Consider the following 25,711-nt stretch of genomic DNA (forward strand, 5'->3'; position numbering starts at 1 on the left):
TAACTCTGTTGTCTAATGGGCACCATCTGAATACTTGTTATTACCCTTGCCACATCCATGTCACTTGTCAAGAGACTCAGCGGTAGGTTGTGTTAAGTTTAATTCATTTAAAAAAATAGGGTGGGAATAAATGCAGATTCCTGAAGAATCTGAAGAGTCAGGAAATTCTGAAGATTTCTTTAAAAAAAATATTTTTATTGTTTTATATCATAAATTCCATTTCTATATCGAACAGTGTGTTTTCTAGGTGTCCAAAGTGTTAAAATAAACATCATAAACATATATGCGATAATATCAATCATTATTGAAAAAGTATACTATCTTCCATTATGATATCAATTATAATTATAAAATATAATTATAAATATCAATTATACAATTATCAATCCATTTCTATTTTGAACAATGTGTTTTCTCGGTGCCCAGAGTTTTAAAATATAAACATCATCATAATCATTATAATCATGTACATATAGATATATATGAAGATTCCATAAAGCATGCAGAAGGCTCTCGTGTCATATCTCAATCCAAGTTTCCTCCCTTAAGGAACGGAGACCCAATGACTTTGGGCATTGCTTCCCAGGGAGGGTGAAAAGTGACGTATGACCATTTTTCAAATGGGCCAAAACTCACCTAACAAATGTCTCACTTAGCAACAGAAATTTTGGATTTAATTGTGGTCGTAAGTCGAGGACTACCTGCATGGATTCAACTGGGGCTGTTTTGTTTCCTGCTTCTATAATTGATATTACTGTCCAGATTATTTAAGTAAAATAAAGCGAGTGGATAGAAAATAAAAGCCTTGGCATCAAACCATCCTTCAGGTAGAAGAGGCAGAGTAACACAGCAAGATTTTCTTTGCCCGCCACCGTAATGCTCTTTCTGATTTTGATAATGGTTAATTCATTAAGATGGTTTCTTTTTAAACAGGGACCCATTTAGTTGTCAGCAAAGTTTTAAATCTTCCTTCTGTCATTTAAGTGCTATAAAAATGCATTTAAACCCACTGAGTAGAATTGGCTAATTATTTCGTTTCATTAGCCCTCCAATCACCTAAGGGGCACAATTTGACAAGTGAACTTATAAGCAGAGAAGCGGGCAAAGCATGACAGGAAAAAAAAAGTTACAAAAGATGAAGAAGCAGGCCATATGTCTATTAGAAACAGATTTTCTACTCTTCCTTTTATGTCTAAGGACTTCTGAAGTGCTCTTGGCACCTGAGGAACATAGAAATGGCGGTATCTTTTGACTCTTCAGTTAAAATGGAGGCTTATTTTAAGGTCAAACATTAAGTGTTATCCAATAGAACACCATGGACATTATTGGAGTTTAAATATAGCAAGACATTAATGAGATCTTGGGGAACAGATATGTTGACCCACAAATTCAATAAAAAGAAATGACTGAATACTGGTACAACACAGCCTACCTTGCAGATAGAGTTAGGCAATTATCAGCATATTCAATCTTCAGAACATTCTGAGCCTTTTTTGTTGCTAGACGGCTGACCTAAAAAGAAATGGCATTTGTCTGAAGGAAAGAGGCACCTTAATTTATCTGCCAAATATGCATCTTTCTTTTTCATGTACCAAAAGCAACATGCTGTTCTTTGCAAATGCTTCTTAGAACATCCACATAGAGTTGAGCTTATCTTCATGATATAAAAGTGATGGATATCTTTGGATATCTTAAAGAAAGTGAAAGTTTCTTTCATGCCCTACGAGCACTAAGATAACAACCTGGTAGAGGTTTTAATATATGACCACGAAAGATGTGGAATAAAAAATTGACTCACCACATCTCAAAATAAGAGACTATGAAGGCACATTCTCCAAAGAAAATTTGTAAGCTTGTCCTGCTCAAATGACTATTTATGCTTTAATCACTTGCCTCATTTATTGGAATAAAATTTTATGAACCTTCATCTCACTTTTTTTTTCATAAACTCAGAGACTAGTAATGGGGGCGGGTGGGAATCTTGTGCATGTGGGGGATGGGGCGAGCTCGAGGTATAGTGCACTTCCCCGGGATCTGTTTTTTGATCCAAGGAGGCCTACTAGGCCCAAAATGGGGTCCAAAGGGGTTGCACATGCATGCATGGGGGGAGCATGGGGCGGTTATGTGGACATGTGTGTGGGGAGCACGGGGCATCGTGCATGCATGTGCAGGGGGCAGGGCATGGGGACAGGGTATCGTGCGCATTGCATTATGGGCGTGCTTTCAGCATACAATGACAAAAAGGTTAGACATCACTGATCTAGTCCAAAACCCAGCTCAATGCAGGCAGCCCAAGTATACCAGAATATATCTGGTAGATGTTTGAAGCATTTATTTGAAGAGTTCTCTCAACTAAAAAAAAACACCCAATCATTTGTTTAGATAAATGATTCCATAGCTGAAGTGCTCTTACTATTAAAAAGTTTACTCTAATGTTCAATGAAACTCACCTTCCTGAAAGTTTAATCCATCAGATGTAGTACACCAATCAGAATTAAAACATTTTATTATTGTGGCAATTATTTTGCTTTTTGATGATTGTGACTGTGTTCCTATTTTATTCTTATTAAATGTAATAAATTTCTTCAACATTGTCTGACACAACTTATTTTTCATATTACATTTTTCTTTTAATCTTTCTACTTGTATACTACTACTGATTATTCCTTTTTTGTGAACTTCAAGTGTTTAATAAAACTAAAATATCCTTTCACAATAATATCTGATTATTGAATAATGTTTAGCATGTGTGACTAATTGCAATCTAGAGATCCATTTCATGGGATATTTGCCAAGCTAGTAATCCTTCATGCTGTGCTGGTGGATCTGATATTTTTTGCCTATATTTTTTTATTTTTATTCTGTTCAATCTTGTTGCTTCACCTCAATTTAATTTTATATACTATAAAAGTATTTCTAAATCCCATCCCTTTTTTCTGAAGTATTAGTAACCATTTTCAGGATTCAAAATTCACAACACAAACACTGTTGAAAATTATCAGGCTGGATTCTTATGCAGCCTCAATTGAAATTACACAGCAATTTGATGAGCATTGAGTCCCTTTTCCAAAGAGGTGTGACTGCATCTGTTATCAACACATAGCCAACTCTTTAGTTAGTGCTTTACTTAAACCAAAATCAGTCACTAAGTCAGAAGTGGAAAACCCTGTAACATACGATCCACACTGAGCCACTGACAGTCAGGCAGCACATCAATTTTAATAATACTATAGTAGTAGTAGTACCATGTTTTCCCGAAAATAAGACATGTCTTATTTTCTTTTGATCCCCAAAATAAGTGCTTGGTCTTATTATTTTTGAGCTGCAGGAGGAAGCGAGCGTGGTTACCTCATGGCTGCTGCTGTGTTGCAATATTTTTGGGGAGAGCTTAATTTTGGAGGAGGGCTTACTTTTAGTGCAGGGTAACAGTAGTAGCAATAATAGTAGTAGTAGTAGTAACAGCAACAATAATAATTTGCATACGAGGGCTGTGCTAGTCACACTCAAAAACACATAGGAAACTCACATTTAAATTGAATTATCAATACATTTAAATGGAATTTATAAAATTATTTAAACATGATCATTATTATCCTTTTTGGTCACATTCAAGATTACAGTTTGATGATAAAAAAGCTGCAGAAGACTATGTGCTTCTGCAATTAATCCAGACTATATGTTGTTGTTCAGTCACTAAATTATGTTCAACTCTTCACAACCACATGAAGCAACAGCACTCCAGGTTCACCTGTCCTCTGCTGTCTCACAGAGTTTGCCTAAATTCATGTTCCTTGAGTCGATGGCACTATCTAATCATTTCAAACTCTGTCATCCCCTACGCCTTTCCCTCCCAGATTATATGAGTTGCCCCAATTTATATTGGGTTCTATTAATCCAGAAGCATTACCGGAATGATCACAAAACAATAAAATTAATACTTTTCAATGTGTTCCAGAATAAGAAAGTGAGGCTGGTCACTGGTTTATTGTTTTTTGGATAAGCTTTATTTTTTCTTAAAGCAGGAAATCATTGATAATTGAAGAGTCAGACCCATTAAGTAAGACTGTGAAAAAGTAATACTCCCCTCCCTTAAAAATGAATTACATTGAAATGGTATGCATTGCTTGGTCATGTTTTCTAATTCTGTGCAGCCACACCTGCTGATTCCCTTCTGATCAAATTTTAAAAAATGTGAAAAAGATGGTGAATCACATGGAGATCAATAGTAAAGTACAAGATCAATCATCACAATGTTCCAGAAAACTCCAATCTAAATATTATTTTTTTGTGTTCTGCAAATTCAACAGAACTCTTCCCTGCACAGTGATTGACTGTGAAGTTCTTTTCTCCCATAGCATTACCAAATCCTAGCAGTTACGGAGAAAGGAATCCTGATTGGACAGTAGATGTGTTCCATTATATTTTGGGTTTATTCAAAACAAAGAAGTTTTAGATAAACAAAACATAATAGTACATTAAAAAAACGGGGGGGGGGGAGTCCTTGGTGCTTTCTGAGCTTGTTTGTTTTCTTGCAGATGTTTCATTATACAAACTAGGTAACTTCATCAGTACAATGATGAAGTCACTTAGTTTGGGTAGTGAAACATCTGCAAGAAAACAAGCAAGCTCAGAGAGTACCAAGGACCCCTCATTTCAACCCTGAGTTACACATATCCTCCTTTATTGTTACGTTACCTTCATGCCCGACACAGCCAATGTGTTTTTAAGGCGATATTTGCCATCCTTCTGGGGATATGTATACAGCAGGACATCATTCATCTGTATGAAGAAAAAATAAAATCAATTATATATGTAATCTTGAAACAAGTCTATGCTGGTGCTGGCCTTAGTGAAAATCTAGTCTCAGACTGTCTCTTCAGAGATGGCAACATGGCACTAATGGCAAAGCTCAAACCAATAAATGTCTATTTAAAAAAATGGACTTTGGCATAGAGTTGTATTGAATGTAGTGACTAACAAATTTGATTTGAGATAGATCATAGATGGATGGATAGATGGATGGATGATAGATAGATGATAGATGAATGGTTAGAGGATAGATAGATGATAGATAGATGATAGATAGATAGATAGATAGATAGATAGATAGATAGATAGATAGATAGTTGGATGGATGGATAGATAGATAGATAGATAGATAGAGATAGAGATAGAGATAGAGATAGAGATAGAGATAGAGATAGAGATAGAGATAGAGATAGAGATAGAGATAGAGATAGAGATAGAGATAGAGATAGAGATATCTGGTTAATCACAATTGTAACAGCTGACCCTGACAAGAAGAAAACTTGATGTAAACATAGTGCAATCATCACCTCTACCAGCTCCAGGCCATTCAGAAATTGACCATGTATCCACTAACTGAATGGCTGGATGAAGAAGCCTAGAATTTAAAGTTTAAGGGATTTACCATCCTTAGTCTTGGATGTGTTGCACTGTCCCAGATGGGTGCAGTGCATAATCCGGAGGTCCTTCTGGACTCACTGATTAAAGAGCAGGAGGCAGTTGTGTCTAGGAGGGCTTTTGCCCAACTATACGCACCAGTTATGCTCTTTCTAAATAGAGAAGCCATTATTATTCCAGTCATGTCTTAGAAGCATAGCAATATTAAGATGTGACATTATTCTTTGTTTTGGATTTATTACAAATTACCATAAGATCCACTGTTTGTTTCTTATTTACCCAATATACCTATATAGTCCTCCTTTTGCCAAAACATCTCAAAGAAGTGTACAATAAAAGTAAACAACAAAATATATACAAAATAGATCCTTAAAGCAATATAAAACACCATTGATTTATAGGAGATGAGAAGAAGAAAATGAATTATTCTTCCAGCATTCCAAAGTGTGGGTAAGTACCATGGATAGAGTCAACTCATGAGAATCAACCATCCTCACTAGATGAGCAGAGAATCTCAATGACTGGCCAAATCTTTTTGAATTGTAAACCATCCAAAGTGATTGATTGAGGTGGACAGCTATAGAAATCGAATCAATTAATCAATCAATCAATTATAAGGTCAGCAGCAATCTGGGAAATATCCATGTCCCTGAACCTGACTTGGTCAATATGAAATTGTTTCAAAAAATGTGTTAAGGTAAGTGTGGCCAGGCCCACAATTTGGCTGCTGTAATATGCACCAAATACAACATTTGGACCAAATGTAAACGTAGCTCCAAGTAAATGATCTAAATGTGAGGTTAGCAATGCATGAGCAGTTATAGCTTGGCTATTCTTATCCATGAACAGGCATTGGGTGCATATTGAACAGAATTAATTATAGGCATCCCTAGCCTCCAATTACAATGATGATTCTATCAACACACTCAAGCCTATATTTCCTTTTCTGAGCCATGGTGGTGCAGAAGTTAGAATGCAGTACTGCAGACTACTAAACTAAACTAAACTAAACTAAACTAAACTAAACTAAACTAAACTAAACTAAACTAAACTAAACTAAACTAAACTAAACTAAACTAAACTAAACTAAACTACTTCTGCTGACTGCCGCTACCAGAAGTTTGGCAGTTCAAATCTCACTGACTCATGGTTGACTCACCCTTCCATCTTTTCGAGGTCAGTAAAATGAGGTTCCAGATTGTTGGGGGCAATATGCTGACTCTGTAAAGCACTTAGAGAGGGCTGTAAAGCACTGTGAAATGGTATATAAGTCTAAGTGCTATTGCTAGTCTTTTCGAGGGAGTGCAACCCTTGCAGATCAATCCCCCAATTTCCAATCCTGGGAAAATTCCCACCCACAAAATCAGTACATGTTTAGTGACTCACTTCCACCCATCACTGCACCCAGACATGTTATGTAGTTATGACACAACACAGCTTCTTTTGATTTGGATATTATGGAGAAATAAAGCAGAACGTCAACTAAATATTGGTAGCTTCTTGCTCCAAAATCCCCAGTGATTCCCCTCAGCCATTTTATATAGACTAGTGCTTCTCAATCTCAGAGCCTTTAAGATGCGTAGATTTCAATTCCCAGAATTCCTCAGGCATATGGAGAACCCTTCCATTAATGTCTGTAATTAATTATTTTATAACACTACTTTGCAATGCTATCTTGTTCTGCTGAAAAAGCAAAAGTTATAGCAAATGCATCTACTGTGTATTTTCTAGAAGATGGGAGAGCTTTCTGTTACAGATTTGGAGAAGATGGAGATGGAATAGTTAAAAAAAACCAGATGCTTGGTAAAGAAAACCATCTATTGCAATTATTAGTACGCTGCTGGACAAGCTGAGGACTCTTCCTATCATAAAGCTACATGGAGCTTCATCCGCCCTGAGTCCCTCCCAGAGAAGGGCGGCATACAAATAAACTAAATCTTATACTTGACAGATATATATGAACACTGCCTCTAACAGTACTACTACTAAATATAGTCTGAATTTTAGTTTGAATTTACATTATTCATCTCCCTTGTCTCCTACTTAGTATTCTTCACTTATTACTGTCCCAGAAGATTATTTTTTTTCTAGATCAGCAAATACAGATTTTCTATATATAAAAAAAATAACCAAAGGCTTCTCAAGGAAGTTTGTGTCACATTTATGTATTGCTTTGTAAATTACCCCCTCTACCAATATTAATTTAATAATTGCAGTGTCTGACCCTGCCTTGTGATTTTATATTGACCCAGTATCGCAAGTACCGAACACCTCTACAAAGATAAATCTAAGATAGTTTCTCGTAAATTGGGAATTGGCAAGGTCAAGAGAGGAAAAAACCTGACTCTTAGCTATTAAAGAATAGATCATGAAAATGAATTTCCCTTGATTGTTATAAAAAAAAGATTAAATGTGGCTTTCTGGAAGGAAATGTCACAGGAAGAATATCAAGAGAAGTTAATTTTGTTACAAAGCCACAAAAATGTCTTTGATTTATGCAGTTATTAATTTAGCCTTGAAAATGTGACGATTTCACTGTAGAAAACAGAGATAAAAATTAGGTTGTAGCCCTTTTTGAATATGCAGTGTTTACTTAATTACTGGGGAGGCTATGCCCTTTTCTTTGCTTATTAATGCAGCCACCTAGTATGAGGTCAATTCAGGTCACATAAGAGATAGCTAATGAAGGGCACCCTGCCATCCCATAAAATTAGTTTGCATGAAGGATTGTCACACTTTCCCCAGCATGCACTGCATGTATGCCCTGGCTATACATTCTGCTTGTTGTTTGCAAAGAAAAATATATATATTAAAAAGTTCTACAAAACACAATATTTTGCGTTAGCGATGACAATGGGAGCTACCCTATTGCACTGTTGCTATGGCAGCCATGATTATTATCCTTTGGTTTTATTAAACATTAATGATGGTTGTGTTTGTTAATTGCCTGTTAGAGTGATTTCCCATCTGTTTTGTCTTCACATTCAGGGAAATGTACCTCATGTCTCAAGTCCTACCACTATTCATGACCAGGAAATTCAAATTAATGCCAGGAGAGGAATGGTGTTGCTAAATGTTCATGTCAGCTTTGAGTATCTATATAAAACATTTGTATGGAAGAGATTGTGTTTGTCTTTGTGCACTACTTCCATGTTATTTCAAGAGCATTACACACATTTCTGTACATTACTAACAAATTGACTGAGATGTCTTTGCTAGTAACCTGGTTTTATTCTGTTGGTGTTGCTTTATTTTTGTTGAATTTTTGCAGCTGGAAAAGCTCAGCTCAGTCCTTGGGTCTCTTTTCAATTGATGATGCTGAAAGTCAATACCGAAGTTTCCCTAAAATAAATAGCTTATTTTGTACAATGCTTAAAACCAAATCAAATTGCTTCACACCTAGTTAGACTGTGTATTTATCTAGAGCAGGGGTAGTCAACGTTTTTATACCTACCGTCCACTTTTGTATCTCTGTTAGTAGTAAAATTTTCTAACTGCCCACCGGTTCCACAGTAATGGTGATTTATAACGTAGGGAAGTCAATTAAATTTTTAAAAGGAAAGTGCTTCAATATCAGACAAAACCTGTACCGCCCACCATGAAAGCTGGAACGCCCACTAGTGGGCAGTAGGGACCAGGTTGACTACCACTGATCTAGAGCCATGCTGTAACTGCTGACCAGCATTCCCCTTTATATATAGAATATCAGGAACACACCTGTTGTGCATGAACCACAAGATCAACACATGAAGAGTTCAATTAGCTACTTTCACAGAAATCTTCCCAGGCTGGCAGTCTACATCTGGGTCAAGCTAGATAAGTTTCAGCTGCATTCAAGGGGTATTGCTCCTTGCTCTCTTGTGTCTCTGTAAATATTCTACCTTAATCCATGCTTGATACCTCCTCCTGGCTCAGCCAGTCTCTCTCCACAACATCTTTCTTTTCAACATCAACCCGAAATCCCATCTAAACAGAAAATGTAGGAGTTATCCTGGGGGGGGGAGGGGGGAGGGTTGTCCGAAGGTACCTGTTTGTTTTTTAAATATGGTCAACATTAACATAGTGTTTGAATGCAGATTTTGTTTGTTGGATCCTTGGTGCTCTCTGAGCTTGCTTGTTTTCTTGCACGTTTCATTACTAGGTAACATCATCAATGCTAGCAAGAGGTGCTGTTTGCTGTCAGTTTTGTATTTTGATGTCTTGTCCGTCTGTGTGGGAAGTCTTAGAAATTCTTTGGTTGGGCTGTTTACTGATGGCTCTTTGGCAGTTTCTTCACTGGGATAGTGTTCACTTGAAGTTGGTCTGAAGTTAACCTTGGAGTTAATCTATGCTGAGCTGAGTGCTGATTACTGGTGGAGAGGTGCTGGAGTCTTTTTCTCTTTTGGGCTGGTTGATTATCTCTTTTGCATAGTCTATAGATGTTGTTAATGTCTATGTGACTATTGATGGCTGATTTGTCAGAGTGCTGGGATTCTAGAAATTCCTGGCATTTTTGGACTTGGCTTGGTCTAGGATTGTCACATTTTTCCAATTGTTTCCTCTAATTTCTCAACAAATAATTCTTTAAAAAGCAATGTGCAGAAAATCTACAGTTGCTGAATAGAATATATATAAATAGACAATTACATTTGTTTTTAGAGGTTTGCACTGAAGTCTGCAAAGTTCAATAGGGCTTACGTCAGAGTAATCATACATAAGGCCAGAAGAGGAATATACTCCTTTTCAATTATTTGAATGCTACTCAGGACAAATTCCTATGATCTACGTATGTCATTAAAAAAATTAATTAGACTCTTTCCAACTGTTATCATATTGAATACGGGTAGTCCTCAAATGAAATCTATTGCTAAAGATTTTACCTTTTTAAACTATTTTTGTTTATTTTTGCACTATTTTAAGAAATATGTGATTATCCCAACCCATACCACTTCTACACAAACATCCCTATTAAAAAAAAAACTTTCCAGAATACACTCTCTGATATATGCTATATGAAGGTCTAACCTTCCAACATATGCATGGATTTTTATCATGATTCCTACAAACTCAACAACAGCTGTTGTTGCCCATTTATGCATTCTGTTTTAGTACCATACCAAACAAACTGCTATTTATTCTGCAGTTGTGCAACATGGGCATTTATATTTTATGGAAATTATTTTAATTATTAGATAGAGTAGGAACTAATAACCACATTACATAGTCCTACCATGCCACTTTTATAATTGTCTTCTGGATCAACCAACTATGTGGAATAATATTCCAACAGTTTTTCAGGAGTTTTGTTACCTGAAACCTATAAACACAGTTCTAAACATGAGACTACTCAGGTTGTTTTATTTTTGATGATCCAAATCATTAGCCTTCATTGTTACTCCAAATTTTACTTCATAGCAATAGAGATGTCTGACTGTATTATTCATTTTTGGCAGAAGAGATGAAAAACAGGAAATGTCACTGGTATATATTTATTCATGTGCCATTAAATCCCGCAAGAACTCATTTTTGCAATATTTCCAACTGCCAAGAGATAATTATTCTCCCCCCTGCAGTGAACAGACAATCAAATTTTGAGTCACACAACTTGCAGCACAATCTAAATTCACGTTTCATTCAGAAATGGTTTTCCTTTTATTTTAACGTGCACAGCTTATAGCAATGACTTTGTCTTTGCAATTTGAATGACAAAAAACTAGGAAAACATAATTGAAACTGAAACTATGTTATATCTCTAAGTGCTATTTCAATGCTTCAGTAAGGGAAAGAGAGCAATCAAGAAGGGGTAAAAACCCAGTTATTGGTAAATTTGCCACCGCAGTTAGTATCTGAAGCCATTTACTAACCGAAAAAAAGGAATGCTTTGAGACCTCCTGTCATTAATATAATTTGATATGCTCTAGAATTAAGTACATAGAAAAAAGTAAATTTGGACAGAGAATGTAGTTGAATTCAAATTTAATTGAATTCCTTGTAAGATTCTAGAGCAGATATTAAAGTATTTGAACCATAAATGCATTGAAAACAATCTCATGATTTTTACAATTCAGCATGTATTGGTTAAGAACTAATTTTATCTCAATTTTCCATTGGATAACTTACTTAGTAGACTATGGGAATGATGTAGACATAATATATCTTGACATTTTAATTGACAATTAAGTATGTGCTGAATGATATATCTGTTGAGTAGATATGCAACTAGTTTGAAAACCATGCTCAAAAAGATACTGATCTATTGATCCTCATCAAATTGAGGGAAGTATCAGGTGGGAAGTCCCAGGACTAGGGCTTGCTCTTAATCTTTTAAATCTTTTAAGGAATCAAATTTTCAGACAACACAAAATTAAGTAGGTAGCTAACAATCTACTTATGAACTAGAATTCAAAAATAACATTCAAAACTATCCTGATAGACTAAAACTGGGTTTCAAATAAGAAAGTAAATGTAATACAGGTAGACCTCAGTTAATGACCACATGTTCAGTAACTGTTAAACTTAAGAACACTCATTGAATTTCCAACTGTTGCAGTGTGCCATGATGATGTGATCATGAGTTCCATCCTTCCCTGGGCAGCTTCCTATGAGCAAATGGGGAAGCCGGCAGGAAAACTGAAGTCACGGTCACATGAAGTCACAGACCCATTTGATCCTTGCTTAATGACAGTAACTGAGAACTGCTGGAACTACTATTGCTAAACAATGTAATCACGTGACATCATGCTTTACAACTGCATTACTTAATGATGGAAATTTTGATCCCAATTACCATGGTTAAGCTAAGACCATCTGTAAATACAAATACAATTTTCCCCATTTTGGAGAAGGAAATCAAAATATTGGATATACCATATTTTTCAGAGTATAAGTTGCACTTCCCCCCCCCCCAAAAAGAGAGTGAAAATCTGGGTGTATCTTATACACTGAATACAGCATATTTTTTTTTGGCAAAAATGGGCCTGTTTTCATGAAAAATGCTCATTTTTGGCTCCCCAGCCCCCAAGAGCATATTACAGGCCTCTCAAACTCTCTGCATGCCCCGTTTTTCACCTAAAATGACACAGGCAGAGGGTTTGGGAGATCTGCAGAGTGCAAAAACTTTTTTTAAAATTTACCTCTTCAAAATCCTGGTGCAATTTATACTCTGGTGAGTCTTATACTCTGAAAAATATGGTAGGATAGGGAATACATGACTCATAATAACACATATGGAATTGTAACTGAGGTTACTAGTTGAATATGAGTCAGCAATGTGATATGAGTCAGCAAGGTAAATACAATTTTAGGCTGCAAAATTAAAGTATAGTTTAAGTCTGCTTTGGTCATATAGGCAAAAATATCATCTCTCTGGAATATATCCCTACCTGCTCCCCAGAAATTAGACTTGCCTTGACTCTGCTGGCTTTTTATAAGAATGAAAAACATGCTTTGTTATCGAGTCTGAGGCCCCGGTAGAATGGGACAACATGTTTCATGGTTAATTTGAGTGTTTATGAGTACTCTTGGCTGTTATTTTTATTTTTGCTGTTTTTGTAAAAGAAATCTCCATATTTGTATTGTTTTTACCATCTTTTAATTGTTCTTCACCCAGTCATATATATGTGATTGGTACAATGTAAAATGTAGAGGAGTCCCTGCAGATTTTATCCTGCTAGTTGTTGCCAACTGTAGGGGCCAGTGCTCATCTCTGTTTCAAGGCCATTGAGCCAGCGCTGTGTGTAGACATTTCCACAGTCATGTGACCAGTGTGATGTCATGGAGTGCCCATACTTTCCTGCAGAAATGGTAACTATTTATTTACTTGCATTTGCATGCTTTTGAACTGCTAGGTTGGCAGGGCAAGGAACAAGAGCTCTCCCAATGGCATGGCGCTCAGGAGTCGAACCTGGGCTCCCTGCTTTCCAGCCTACAAGCCCAGCCACTTAGCCACTGAGCCACCACCCCATCCTCGTTTATGAGATAATCAGCCTATAAACTTATTAAGTAAATAAACAAATATTTATAAAAGTTTGGGGGAATGATGTCCAAACTAGCATTTATATTGCTGCAACATTAAATTGGAATTCTGTTTATTTATGAGAAAGTCCCACTGTGTCCAGTGTCCTTTATTCCTTAGGCAATACATTGCTGATTGCCAGCTTATTTGCAAAGATTCATTCATGTACATCTGACTACATATTAATAGAGAGTAAAAACAAAATCTTACCAAGAATAAATGTCGAGGATGCCTATTTTTCCCAGACACTTTCATTAATGTCCCTTCTTTCAGAAATTTCTGAGAAAGAAAACAGAGGCACAAATACATCTTTTTTTGGTTTACATTCAGTAGTTCAACATGTGAATCGAAATACAGATGCAACTCTTGGCACTCATTAACTGCCTTTTAAATTAAAGAGAAATGGCTTAATGAAACCCTAAAGTTTGCAGTGTCATACTATGGTGAATATTGGCAAATAATCAAGGATATCAGATCTACTGATCTCAACATTTATTGGACTGAACCTCAAATTTTTACATAACACTGTTAATCAAAAAGAGAACTTACTCTTCCTGGTTGTAGAAGGTTGCTCTGCCCCTTGACGCTGTGCTCTATATGTACCAATTTCTGCAAATTTTCCTGTGGATAAAAATGAAGCAAATAATGTAGTTTAATAAAAAAAATAACTACATTCAATGCACATGATATGCTTCTGTTTAAATGAAGGAAAGCAACTGAAATATAGCATCATCCGTCTCTGTATAATGTGGTTAATAAACAAAGAAAATTATAGACAAAAAGATTAGTGTAAGAATACAGTAAATACGGGTCTTTGTACATATGCAACTGCATCCACAAATGATAAACATTTGTGAACTTCTGAGATTGAGAAGCAATAGGAAGACATCATCAGTTATTGGTGCTGACAGAGTTGTTGTCTACTATCATATACACTGTGTAATGAAGCAATATGCTATGTGCAAAGGTTTCTGCACTGAAATTATAGTTATCCAACTGAGATGAGAAGCAAGAGAGTTCTAACATAAATTATAACTTGTAGCTAATTGTGAGGATTCAGAACCACAACACTAGTTTAATTAATTTACAACTTCTCCACTATTCAGAACTTTCATATTCATTGACAAGAATTCAGGTATACACTCTGTTGGTGGTGTCCAATCTTCCACAACAGAATTGCCAACTGTTTCACTATCCCTTGCTAATGTACCTCTAAAGCAGCTTGATCTGCCTCTAGCAGATGTTTCCTTCTTTTCACACTATGAAAAGGGTTGCATTGCTGGTTTTTGTTTTTTTTTTACAACTAGGCTACTGGTGTACCCACAAGACCAGTATAGGATGTTTGTTTTTTGTGCAATTAGATCAACACACCTAGACACCTGCCTTTAATGAGAATACCTAGCACTACTTATCAACACTGTGATACCAGGCATTTTCTGAGCATAGCCGCCTTGTTTAGCTTTCAAAAAAGCATCGAAATTGAGACAGTAACATATACTTTGTATACTCAGCTACATGGTTATTAACTCCACTTCTTGTACAGTTTTTTAAAAAATCTGGTAGTGAAAAAAAATCAATATAAACTTTTGCCAGGATGAATGGCAATTGCAAGAACTTTTAAAAAATATTCAGGGTGTTTGAGGGTTCTTCTATAGGAGTCCTCACACTTTTTAAATAGGGGGCCGATTCACAGTCCCTCAGTCTGTTGGGGAGCTGGACCGGCTGGGTAGCCATAGCTAGGTGATCATGTAACTGGGTGGGCATGGCTAGATGGTCATGTGACTGGGTGGGCATGGCCAATTTAGCAGTCCATTTTGCCTTTGTCCTTGCTGTCCTTGCTCCTCCTCTACTCGCTCCTATGCCTGTGAAAAACATCCTGAAAGGCTGTTTTTAAAAACTTTTAAAGCACTACTTTACAAGCTGGCAGCAGAACTGCTTTTCAAGCCAGCAGCAGCCCCTCCCCTACTCATCCATCAGCCCTGGATCACGTGGCTGCATTGGCGAGATCACCCCTCAGTCAGCTGGTCCTCCCCAGAACCCTTCGACCTTACCTTCGGCAGCTCAACCAGTGAAATAACTAACTAGAAGTGCAGCTGGAGTGGATGCTCGCTGGAAGATAAGGCCAGTGGTGATGGGTGAGGTGATGGGTGGGACTGAATCCCATCACTCCGTGGGCTGGATACTTTGCATGGGTGGGTCGTATCCGGCCCATGGGCCGTAGTTTGAGGATTGGTGTTCTACAGCTTTACTTATCTTTGGAAAGAGCTCTGCCTGCTACATATGCTCCAAAAGGTCTAAGATGGGTTACTTCAGAAAAGCATCTTTCTTTCTCCAACACTTCCTGGAATGATCCTTTGATCATAGATGTTCATGGAGATGTCAAAGAAGGAAGAAGCAGCCCCTTTCTCATGAGATTGGTGCACACTGGCGCTTTTTAAAGGGCAAGCATACTGAAACATGCTACTTGCCACCCTGTCCACCTTTGCACAGAATTGTTTTTGAGATGATCTCTCAGAGGAATTTGTGGCAAAACTCTTTTACCTCCTTCCTTAGCATCCCCATCCTGAATTTGTCCAACATTGGCTTGAAGGGTCTATCAATCCTTTCCCCTTCTCCAAGTAATTGCATGTGAACTTATCTGTAGAAATCACATTCTTTCTAGATGCACTATTCCAAGACCATTAGGTGATATTTGGGCTGCAAAAATTCAGGAAACAACTATAGAGCAGCAAAGATCTATTTCTCTGCTGCCACCTAGTGGCACTCTGATTTTCTGCAGCAGATACGGTAACCCTAATGAAACTTTTTTTTTTTAATAATGTCATTCATGCAAGTGTGAATTTCATGGATGTCTTTTTCTTGCTTTGGCCCTTTAATTGGGGTAGAGGGGACTGTGCACATGGTCAAGATGTTCAACAGATTATACTGCTATAAATTGAATTTTAAGTGAGAAATTTTATGTGTAACAGTCTACATTCACTTCTTTTTTCATACAGTCAGATGTTTTTGGCTGCTTGGAACAGAAATAACTTCCAGCTGTGTTGGATTTCTAGTGATTCACATTCATGTAATTTTCTTGGCAACAGTAAGCAATTGCTTCCCTCTGCACTTTTTAAAAAAAAAACGATCTTCTTTCGCCTATAGTCCTGGGAGTTACCCAGCATTAACCAGGATTTGAGTTTACTTAGTTTCCAAAGCTACTCAGGCACTGCCATCTGCTGAGGCGGAAGCCCTCTACCTTGACTTGAACTTAACTTTTAATTTTCTAGAATATTTTTCTGATGTTTTTATTTATCTTCCCAGTCCACATTTCACTTTAGGATTCTGTGTTGTTGCCCCACCCATGTCTGCTCGTAAACTTTCAAGTCAGGCCAAGATGGGTAAAAAACTGTTAGCTGTATCACTAATAGGATCAGCTGTATTTTTCGTCTATTAGTAACAGTTGTTCAGCTGTGGTCCTAACAGGTAATAGTAACACATTAAATACACCATAAAATGTGGCCTCCTTTTCAGAGATCAGAATGCTCATTTGCCAGACTCTCACTCTATTAACTATGTACCAGTGTTGAAAAGTTTGGACACAATGAATGAGCACAGACGAGCTGTAAAATCTTGCTATCTAAAATGAAACTAATGAGACCTCTGTTGCTACTAAAGAGATGGGATTGGACGGCACGTGGATACAAAAAGGATGAGATTTTAACGAATTACAGTCATTATATTCACGGCTTCCATTCACTCTCCTAACATCTCAATCCTCAGGTCTCTGTTGTTTGTGATGCCTTTGGAACATTTTAATCACCCAGATGGTTTGCATGGGGCTGTAAGTCTATGTGCATGTTCAGACGGCTCCTGCTAGTATTGCTAATCAAAAGGGATCCCCTCCATGCTTCTGTAATGGGTCATTTGTGGAAAAGAGAGAGAGCTAGGGAGGGAGGGAGGGAGGGAGGGAGGGAGAGAGAGAGAGAGAGAGGGAGAGAGAAGGGCTGCTTTTATTCTTAGATTGTATGTAAGAATTCTTCCACTTCCTATACTCATACAAACGAAAACTGTTATATTCCAGACCCATAAAGAGTGATTGCAGTAAAATGAAGACCCAGATTGTTGAGGGCAATATGCTGACTCTGTAAACTGAGATGGTATATAAGTCTAAGTACTATTGCTATTGCCCAATAATCTTTATTTAGATTGCTGTAGATGTAGCAGTTGCTCGACAGCAGCCATTTTTAGAAATTGGGAAGGGACTCAGTCAACAGGAGGGGAGGATCTGAGGGATACAATAGAGATGGGATTGATTGATGATGCTGATTGGCTGCCATCAAATTGTTGTCAACCATATAAATAGATTTTTCTCCATGACTATCTCTCCCTAACCTGGTCCTTCAGCTCTTATCACGACTGTAACTGAGCCTTCTCTGTTGTGATGGTGGCTTTAAAATGATATGCCTATTTCATGGCCAATTTTTGTATACTCCACCTCAAAATGGCAGGAACTGCTATCAGAAATCAATGAGGGAGGGTAAACAAGGTTGTTCCTACAGTGGTGAAGAATCAGGTACACAGCACCCTAGATGAAGCATATTAGCTGTACCCCTTTTAGTCAGAATTCAGACCTGGACATGAGATGGAGACACATTAATAGATGACTTTTGTCAGGTTCTGGATGAAGCCATTGTGCTTGTCTTGATTCTAATAAGCCTCTCAATAACTTTTGATATCTTCCATGGTAGTTATCTGGATTGGCTTTGTGGATTAGAGGCATTATTTTGCAGTGGTTTCACTTCTCCCTCAGTGGATAGTTCAACTCGATGGTGATATGAGATGAGATACTGGGATGCTATGGGGATTTGTCCTTGTTCTCTCTGTTTAACATTGACATGAAACCATTGGGAGAGGTCATGCATTGGTTCTGGGTTCAATGACATCAGTATGCCAATAATACTCAGCTTTACATCTCTGCCATGAGTAGTATTGATGAAACTGTTGACCTGTCCTGAGGTCAGGAAGCCTTGATGAGGAAAAACATGCTAAAATTGAAACCTACCAGAGGTAGGCAGAGTTATTATCTGTCCGTTGGTGTTCTCGAATAATTCACATGTCACTCTACACTGCAATCTTAAGCTGCTTCAGTATTGTTAGCTACTGCATTCTCCCATTGGACAATTCCCCTGCTGTTGTGCCCTCCCATTACATTGTTCTAAAAAATCAATAACCAATCATTTTCATTTCTACGGACAGACCTTGCTGGACATACTTTAATGTGTGAATATAATGTAAAAGTTAAAACATCAAAACTCACATATATTGTCAAAGTTGAATGTACTGTACCATTATTTTAAGCCTCTTGTGAGTTTTTTTCATTTTTAACAATAAATAATCAAGATAGCGTTGATTTACGATTTCTGAAGTCAGGACAGCACTCACCCCTTGTTGTATGCTATCATTGGCTCTATCTGTAAGTTCTGATATGATGAGCAAGGCCGCTGAAATGCAATGGAATAACATATGAATTTATGAAGCTTATAAAATAAAATAATATATTATTATTATTTTTTTACTGCAGCCTTCTATGTAAAGGGCATTCAGCATTCTTTCAGAATAATATCTTTCCTCAGGAGAGCAAAGTTTTTTTTAGCATAAATATATTGCTTATATTATGTAGAAACCATCATAGTTTAAGCATAAGAGTTGATTTTTTAATAATTTATTATCTCATTCTACAACCTAAAGTAATTAATTCTGTCTTTGCTGTTACAAAATAAAAAGAATTATTAGAAAGGGCTGATATTAGAAATAACAGGATGATCTTTCCACATTCATTCCACATATCATATTACTCCAAATATAAACTGCCTGCAATTAAGGTACTAAAAGTTTCTAATGTAGCTTCTCCCTTTCCATATGCCAGAAATAATATAATGTTAAAACAGAAGCTTTTTTCTAATTCTACAATCTCATGAGTCATAAAACAAAAGTTTCTCTTTTAACTCTGACATTTAAGTTTCCTGCTATGAATGCTTGAAAGTCTAATTCAAGCTTTTCTTTTTTGTCAATATAGTTTATAAAGTTAGGTTTGAATTTAAGAGCCAAGGTGGCGCAGTGGTTAAATGCAGCACTGCAGGCTACTGCTAGATCAGCAGGTCAGCGGTTCAAATCTCACCGGCTCAGGGTTGACTCAGCCTTCCATCCTTCCGAGGTGGGTAAAATGAGGACCCAGATTGTTGGGGGCAATATGCTGACTCTCTGTAAACCGCTTAGAGAGGCCTGAAAGGCCTATGAAGCGGTATATAAGTCTACTGCTATTGAATCAGAATACATGTTAAAAGCCCTTGAAGTGTGTGGAGTTTTCAAACAAAGTCCTTATCACACATCCAAGAAATGTATTCTCCTAGGTTCTTAATCATGAAGATAAAAATTAAAAATTCAATAAAGCCATTTAAAATTCAAAGTCATATCCTCAGTTACCAGGAAAGTAGGACTCAGCAGAATTTTTATTAAATAACCATTAGACCAGAAGTGGTATTCAGCAGATTCTGACCAGTTCTGGAGAACTGGTAGCAGAAATTTTGAGTAATTTGGAGAACTGGTAAATATCACCTCTGACTGGCCCCACCCCAATATATTCTCTGCCTCCGAATCCCAGCTGATCGGTATGGATCAGCATCGGGGATTTTGCAGTAACCTTCCCCTGGAGTGAGGAGGGAATGGAGATTTTGCAGTAATCTTTCCCTGGAGAGGGGAGGAAATTGAGATTGTACAGTAATCTTCCCCTGGAGTTGGGTGGGAATGGAGATTTTACAGTATCCTTCCACTGCCAGGCCCACCAAGTCATGCCCACCAAGCCATGCCCACAGAACCAGTAGTAAAAAATGTTTGAATCCCACCACTGCATTAGACATACTGTATTGTTCATTCTAGACAGCCATTCTAGAATGAAGTGTATCTAATCTAACAAATTCTGATTTCATTAACAATTCAAAATGAGTGGATGGCGCCAACTCAAAGCAACATAAGTTTTATCATTCCCAGCCCTGGATAAAATGTGGTTGTGTAAAATTACCTTGTGTATCTTCATATTCAGCAGAATCAGGGCAGAGGTTATTCAAGTAATCTGGGGGGAGATTAAAAATGTGTTAGAAATCTCAAATTGCTTTTGACCTGCTAATTAATCTATCTACAATTATTTAAATAGCAGAGTTAAGATCAGCGTCTCAGGATTCATGGTCCAGGGTCATAGGATGCTGTAGACCTTCTCCTCCATGAAATGGGACCTCTCTCCAGAAAAGTCAAACTCAGCCTTCTTCCTTCCCATTTCCTAAACTGTTCCCCAATACAAGAGGGAAAATACAGTATAACTTCTGGATCTCCCCTCCCCCACTTCCATTAACTCCTTTACTATCATTGTTCTGCTTGGCATGGCCCACAGATTCCTCACTAACTACCCCATAATATGTCTGCCAACTTTGTCTCAGAAACCAGCCAAAAGCATACACGAACGACCTGAAAGGATGGACAATTTTATAACTGCAACAATAACATAGTTCCACATAACTTTCCTTCATAGTTTTCCCGCATCGTTTTCATTGTTTGATTTTAAAAAGTGTAACAAAGTTTAATTGCGCACTTCCACAGAGCCTGCGACACTGGAATGCTTTTTCACACTGTTTTCGGCTTTAATTATATTGCGGTTCAGCCAAACTCAAAGTTGGACCTATTATTGTACTGCTTCACATCAGGACTTGGCAATAAATCAGAGCTGCCCAGACATTTAAGTCTTTATTCAGCACTTGGATTTTGTTGGCAGGAAGCTCTTGGACATGCCAGATAGACATGGTATGGCAAACAAGAATAAAGCCTTGAACATAAAGGTTGCCTGACCACTGCAATGCAAACAAAACACAGCTGCTGTATACTGTATCTCTGATACAGTCTGTCTGCCTGTCTGTCCATTCATGTATGCATGCATCCATGCATGCATATATCCATCTATCTATCTAATCATCTATCCACCCATCATTTATTAATTACTATCTATCTATCTATCTATCTATCTATCTATCTATCTATCTATCTATCTATCTATCTATCTATCTATCATCTATCTATCTATCTATCTATCTATCTATCTATCTATCTATCTATCTATCTATCTATCTACCTACCTACCTACCTACCTACCTACCCACCCACCCACCCACCCACCCACCCACCCACCCACCCACCTACTCATCTAACTATCCATCCATCTATCTATTATTTATCAATTACTATCTATCTATCTATCTATCTATCTATCTATCTATCTATCTATCTATCTATCTATCTATCTATCTATCCATCATCTAACTATCCATCCATCTATCTATCATTTATCAATCACCATCATCTATCAATCATCTATCTATCATCTGATTTAATTGATATACCGCCCATTTCACTTGAGTGAAACAGAAGCCATACACTCATATGAAAGGGACACAGATAAATACAAAGTTAAAAATAGGAGTAAAAACACATTAAAAATTTAAAAAGGCAGACTTGAGTGCCCTCAAGTCACAAAGCACTCTCAGACTCAGAAATCATTCTTGGACCCCCTAGGCAGTTGGCAGAGCCAGATCTTGACCCTCTTCCAGAAGTCCAGCAGAGTGGGGGCTTCACCTCTTGGGGCAAAATGCTCCATAGGACAGGGGCAATGGCAGATAAGGTTCTCTTTCTAGATCCTGCCAGTTGAAATTCTTTGATTGATGGGGTCCATAACCTACCCTCCCTGCCTGATTGGTGGGACAGGTTGATGTAATTGGTTCCTCAAGTACCTGGTCTCATGAAGGGCTTTGAAGGTCTAACGTCTTGAATTGGACCCAGAAGCAAATTGGCACCCAGTGCAACTCATATAGCAGAGATGTCACATGGGCAACTCTAGGGGTGCCCAAAACTGTTCATGCCACTGTTTTCTGCACCAGCTGCAGGTTCTAGATATTTATTCTTCAAGGATAGTTCCATGTACAGCACATTGCATTAACCCATGGAGATGACCAAGTGTGAGAGACTCAAAGAAAGGCTTCTCTATTTAGAAAGAGCATAACTGGTGCATATAGTTGGGCAAAAGCCCTCCTAGCTACAACTGCCTCCTGCTTCTTAATCAGTGAGCCCGGAAGAACCTCCAGATTATGCACTGGATCCATCTGGGACAGTGCAAAACCATCCAAGACCAAGAATGGTCAATCCCCAGATATAGACGACCCTTAAACTTTAAATTCTAGGCTTCTTCATCCAACCATTCAGAGTTAGTGGATATGTGGTCAGTTTGGAGTTGCCATGGTAACGGCTTCACAGTACTCCACAAGAGGGCTCCCTCTGGTAAGGGGGGAAATCCAACATTAGAAATGTTGGTCCAGGCATTTTCCCCCTATAAATAAATACCCGGGCAACGTCGGGTTATCAACTAGTAGGAAAGTATAATTGTGTTTAATCAGGAAGATCATACTTAGTGTTGAAACCACATATAGATACCCTGAAGTAACTGGTATGAGCTGCAACTTACATAGTCAATATAAAAGTGATAAGTTACTAAGTCACTCAGGGAAGAGTTGCGGCAATAACCAATTTACAATATCTGTGTAAGTTATACACTAAGCCGTCTCTTGTGATTTGAGGCATTGCTTACCCCAGCTGATGAATCATTGTGGTTTACAATAATTTCTCCCAAATGTGCATAGGAAGTTAGAAATCCTGCAGCTGTAGTGCTTTGGCTATGCTGCAGTAGATTTTATTATTCTAATTTAGTAATACAAATGAAAGCAGCAGCATGGGGAATGATACAAAGCTGGCATGTGATGAGGCAGCCTTTTAATGAGAAAAAGAGAATGCCTGTTGTCTCTGTATTAGAGGGGAAAAAGAGTTGAACCCAGAAAATAACGTAAAAACCAGATGTAATTTAAGAAGCTTGTCTGAAAAGAGCAAGACCAAATAACTTCAAACTTAAAGATACTACTTAATGTATTTACAGGACTCACTATAACAGAATAATAGAGTTGGAAGGGACCTTGGAGGCCATCTAGTCCAATCTCCTATTCAGGCAGAAAACCCTATACTGTACAATGTCAGACAAATATTTAGATACTATATTCCACAACAATAGTGGGCTATTATTGAACACTAAAGACTATATCCACTTCTGTTTCTTACTATTTGACTCATCGGAGACAAATAAAAGTGTATGGGGATCAGCCATTCAGAATCAACACAGACAAAATTGAAATCAATGGGTATTTTCCCCCAAAGCAGGAGGAAATCATCTTTTGTAATAATTTTGATTCCTAGGAAGTCCACTAACAACACCTAAGAGTCACAGTTACTCCTGCTAATTTTCCCCAGCATCCATTTATCAAAAATTATGTATTTTCTAGTCCCTCTTCATACATAAAATATGAAGCACAAATTATGATTGCATAATTCCATAGATATGAAGTTCCATATGTATGAAGAGGTAACATTTTCATCTAAATAAACCCAGTTCTTTTCATATGTTTTTTTATATATTATCTCTAGGAACTTAAAACACTTTATGTGAAGAAGAGAGACGAACAATAGAAACAATCTCTTTCCTAAAATGGAAGATAGTGAAGATGATTCCTTAAAGTTTCCATAGCCAAATATTGGAGGAGGGGTAGGTGGAAATTTTGTAATTAACCAATGGAACGGCTTGCGTCCAGAATTTGTAGGTTTTTAAGCAGGGGTGGGTTGCTGCTGGCATTACTACCGGATCGCAACCCACGTGCAACCCGCTTGCTTGCGCTGTTCAATGTAAATTGTTCTGTGTGCATGTGCAGAACAATTTACAGTGAACTGTGCACACGCAGCTGTGCATGGCAACAACATCAGCAGCAGTGAGGGAACAGGTTCGGGGGCGTGACAGATCTGGGTCTCTGCTGGTTCTGCTGAGCCAGGCTGAACCGGCAACAACCCACCTCTGTTTTTAAGAAGAGGCTAGACAACCAGTTGGAATGGTATAGGTCAGTAATGGTTAACCTTTTTGGCACTGAGTGCCAAAACTGGAGTGCGTGTGCTGGAGCGACGGAACCTAGAAGACAGCAGCTGGCCGGTATGCATTTGTGCAGGGGCCAGCTGCTCTTATGGGTTCCGTTGCGTGCATGCAGGTAGGACAGCTGCTCTCTTTTGGGATCCAGTGCGCGAATGTGCAAAGACCAGCTGGCAAGCGTGTATGCACTTGCTGGAATCCAGAAGAGAGCAGCTGGCCAGTGTGCATGGGCATCAACCAACTGGCTGGTGTGCATGCACACGACAGAACCCAGAAGAACAGCTGGCAATGGTGTGCGTGCCCATAGAGAGGGCTCTGCGTTCCACCTCTGGCACGCATGCCAAAGGTTCGCCATCACGGGTATAGATTCTCCTGCTTCAATAGAAGACCTCCAAAGTCTTCCAACTCTGTTATTCTGTTATTCTTCAGGGTCTCCAAGAGCAGACAAATATGGCTCCCATGGGACTTTCAGGATTCCTCCCCCTCCCACCAGCTATCATCTGGTAACCATTTGATTGAAGGGGGCTTACCACTGTCCCAGCAATTTGTCACTAAATCAGCTGCAGGAACTTTAAACACCGGCACTTAGGTTTTCTGATTTTCCTTTTCCCTCACATTTTTCCTCTTGAGTTATGTCCCAATGCCTTCCCCAAACTGAAAAGCTCAGAAAGAACCATTTGCTTTTCTCCAGTTAAAAGCTTTCGAAAGCTGTACAATGTCCCAGACAGAAATATTTCCTAGCACCATGGGCACATTTTTTTAAAGTGCAGAAAACAGTTAAAATGGAACTTGGGCGTCTTCTGCACTCAGACAAAGTGCTCTGCCACTGAGCTATGGTTATTTTTTCAGAAAAACTATTCTCATGCAGAAAAATCCAAGATGTTCCAGGAAATTTTAAATGGAAAGCTCAAATGATTATCCCACCTGCCAAGTATTCTATGAATTACCAAACTCTCACAGTAGGAGGTTCTTGTTGCAGTTCATTTAATTTTAGTCTCTTCAGATTTATGAGTGTTGTTATAGTGATTGTTTTACAAACCTAAAATCTAGTTATCAACTCCTGGAATGGGCCATTCCTGATAATTTTCATAATGCATATTGATGAAATCAGTGGATTCATAAGAAGTGATAACTTGGCATTAAATTCAAGGTCAGTCAATTTTAGCCAGTGAAGCTTTTTAACTATTTTGGATACCTCATGGTATTAGAAACAAAAATGAGATATTGGCGGATAGGTATTAATGGTAGATTTTCAA

General features: G+C 37.9%; 1 protein-coding gene across 2 annotated transcripts in view; it reads right to left on the minus strand.

Moving 5' to 3' along the window:
• The window catches only part of FGD5 (FYVE, RhoGEF and PH domain containing 5), a 149,832-nt gene that overhangs the window by 12,760 nt on the left and 111,361 nt on the right, over positions 1 to 25,711 (minus strand). For both annotated transcript variants that reach the window (XM_087708942.1, XM_087708941.1), the window contains exons 9-14: positions 20,478 to 20,528; positions 18,842 to 18,900; positions 13,967 to 14,038; positions 13,628 to 13,696; positions 4,696 to 4,779; positions 1,433 to 1,512 (exon numbers count right to left, since the gene is read on the minus strand). In XM_087708942.1, coding sequence (XP_087565068.1) covers positions 1,433 to 1,512; positions 4,696 to 4,779; positions 13,628 to 13,696; positions 13,967 to 14,038; positions 18,842 to 18,900; positions 20,478 to 20,528 — 415 coding nt within the window. The remainder of the gene's footprint in view (positions 1 to 1,432; positions 1,513 to 4,695; positions 4,780 to 13,627; positions 13,697 to 13,966; positions 14,039 to 18,841; positions 18,901 to 20,477; positions 20,529 to 25,711) is intronic.

The sequence above is a fragment of the Thamnophis sirtalis genome, unplaced genomic scaffold (assembly GCF_051295495.1).
Source record: "Thamnophis sirtalis isolate CommonGarterSnake01/CBP01778 unplaced genomic scaffold, rThaSir2_p1.2 scaffold_3, whole genome shotgun sequence".
Taxonomy (NCBI): Eukaryota; Metazoa; Chordata; class Lepidosauria; order Squamata; family Natricidae; genus Thamnophis; species Thamnophis sirtalis.